This window comes from Pinus tabuliformis, chromosome J, assembly GCF_031772625.1.
Source record: "Pinus tabuliformis cultivar Carrire ecotype Pingquan chromosome J, CPIR1, whole genome shotgun sequence".
Taxonomy (NCBI): domain Eukaryota; kingdom Viridiplantae; phylum Streptophyta; class Pinopsida; order Pinales; family Pinaceae; genus Pinus; species Pinus tabuliformis.
Window position 1 is genome coordinate 1,281,710,572 of NC_142295.1, and position 1,288 is coordinate 1,281,711,859.

Consider the following 1,288-nt stretch of genomic DNA (forward strand, 5'->3'; position numbering starts at 1 on the left):
AGATCTAAATGCTTTAAGATCAGATCGGGTCACATTAAGAATAGAAACTGCTTTAACGTTAAAAGCATTTGCTATTTCCAATAGCAGATTTCTAACAATCTGTTCCACCTCGGTCATAAGCCCAACGAATCGCTCTTCCATCTTGCTACCAAATACGGACCGCTCATCTCTCTCACTTTGGAATGAAGACCACAGTGGTAGCCTCCTCTGCCGCCATGGCAAAGGAAGTTCTCAAAACCCATGACCACCTCCTTGCAGGATGGTCTGTGACACAAGCAAATAAACCTTTCACCCAATCTTCACTGAGTTTTGGCCAAATTGGACCTCGCTGGCATATGCTGAGACGTATATCCACTACTGAACTCTTCTCTGTCAAGAAGATAGAAGCTCTGCAACATCTCAGAAGAAAACAAGTATATCAAACTATTCGCCAGATCTTTGAACACGCCGTGAAGGGAAAGTGTGTTAATATTGGACACGCTTCCTTCAACACCACTGTTAATCTACTGGGGAACATGATCTTCAGCACAGACATGTCTGATCTTGATTCTTGTGTTTCTCAGATCTTGCAAGAGAGCATCGCCAAACTGCTTGAGCTTCATTCAGTTAATAATCTGGCAGACTCTTTCCCTTTTCTACAGTGGTTTCGATTGGATCCTCAGGGCATCTCCCATTCTGGATCAATTCATACAGGATCACCTGACTGCAAGAGACAAAGGCACCGACAGAAGCTGCGATAGTGAAAAGGATCTCTTGGACGTTCTACTTGACATGAGAAGCGATGAATTTACTCTCAATGGTATCAAGATCTACTTAATTGTAAGTCTCCACTTATCTCAGGTTACTATTATACAAGACGGGAGAAGTATTTAGTGATAGTAATGAAGCGAACTTATCTGTGAAAATTGTTGTTCTAGCATTACCCCATGCAAAGGCGGGATGAAAATAGTAAAGAGGATTGTAACCTGTTATGCTCAATCCCTTGTTTGTTGCAGGAAATTTTAGGTGCGGGAACTGACACTAGCGCGACCACTATAGAATGGGCGATGACAGTGTTGAGATTTTCTGTTTGGAGTAAAATAGGCAAAAATCTCTGTAGGTGATAACAATAGAAATTCAGTTCCTAGATTAGCTCCAGTTTGTTGGGAGATGATTAATGCCTCCTATATTTGATGTGAGTGAGTTAATGAGGTGGTTAGATTCTCTTTGCTATATAACAGGCAACCATTCGGATTGTTTGCTATGAGGGTGAGAGTTTTGTGATGATTTCATTATGTAATCTCCAGTT

At 41.4% G+C, this 1,288-nt stretch overlaps 1 protein-coding gene across 1 annotated transcript; it reads left to right on the forward strand.

The window, feature by feature from the left end:
- Positions 1-215: 215 nt before the first annotated feature.
- LOC149231928 (geraniol 8-hydroxylase-like) lies at positions 216-740 on the forward strand. The gene has a single exon (XM_089381790.1). The coding sequence runs from the start codon at positions 216-218 to the stop codon at positions 738-740; it is 525 nt and encodes a 174-aa protein (XP_089237916.1).
- Positions 741-1,288: the final 548 nt, after the last annotated feature.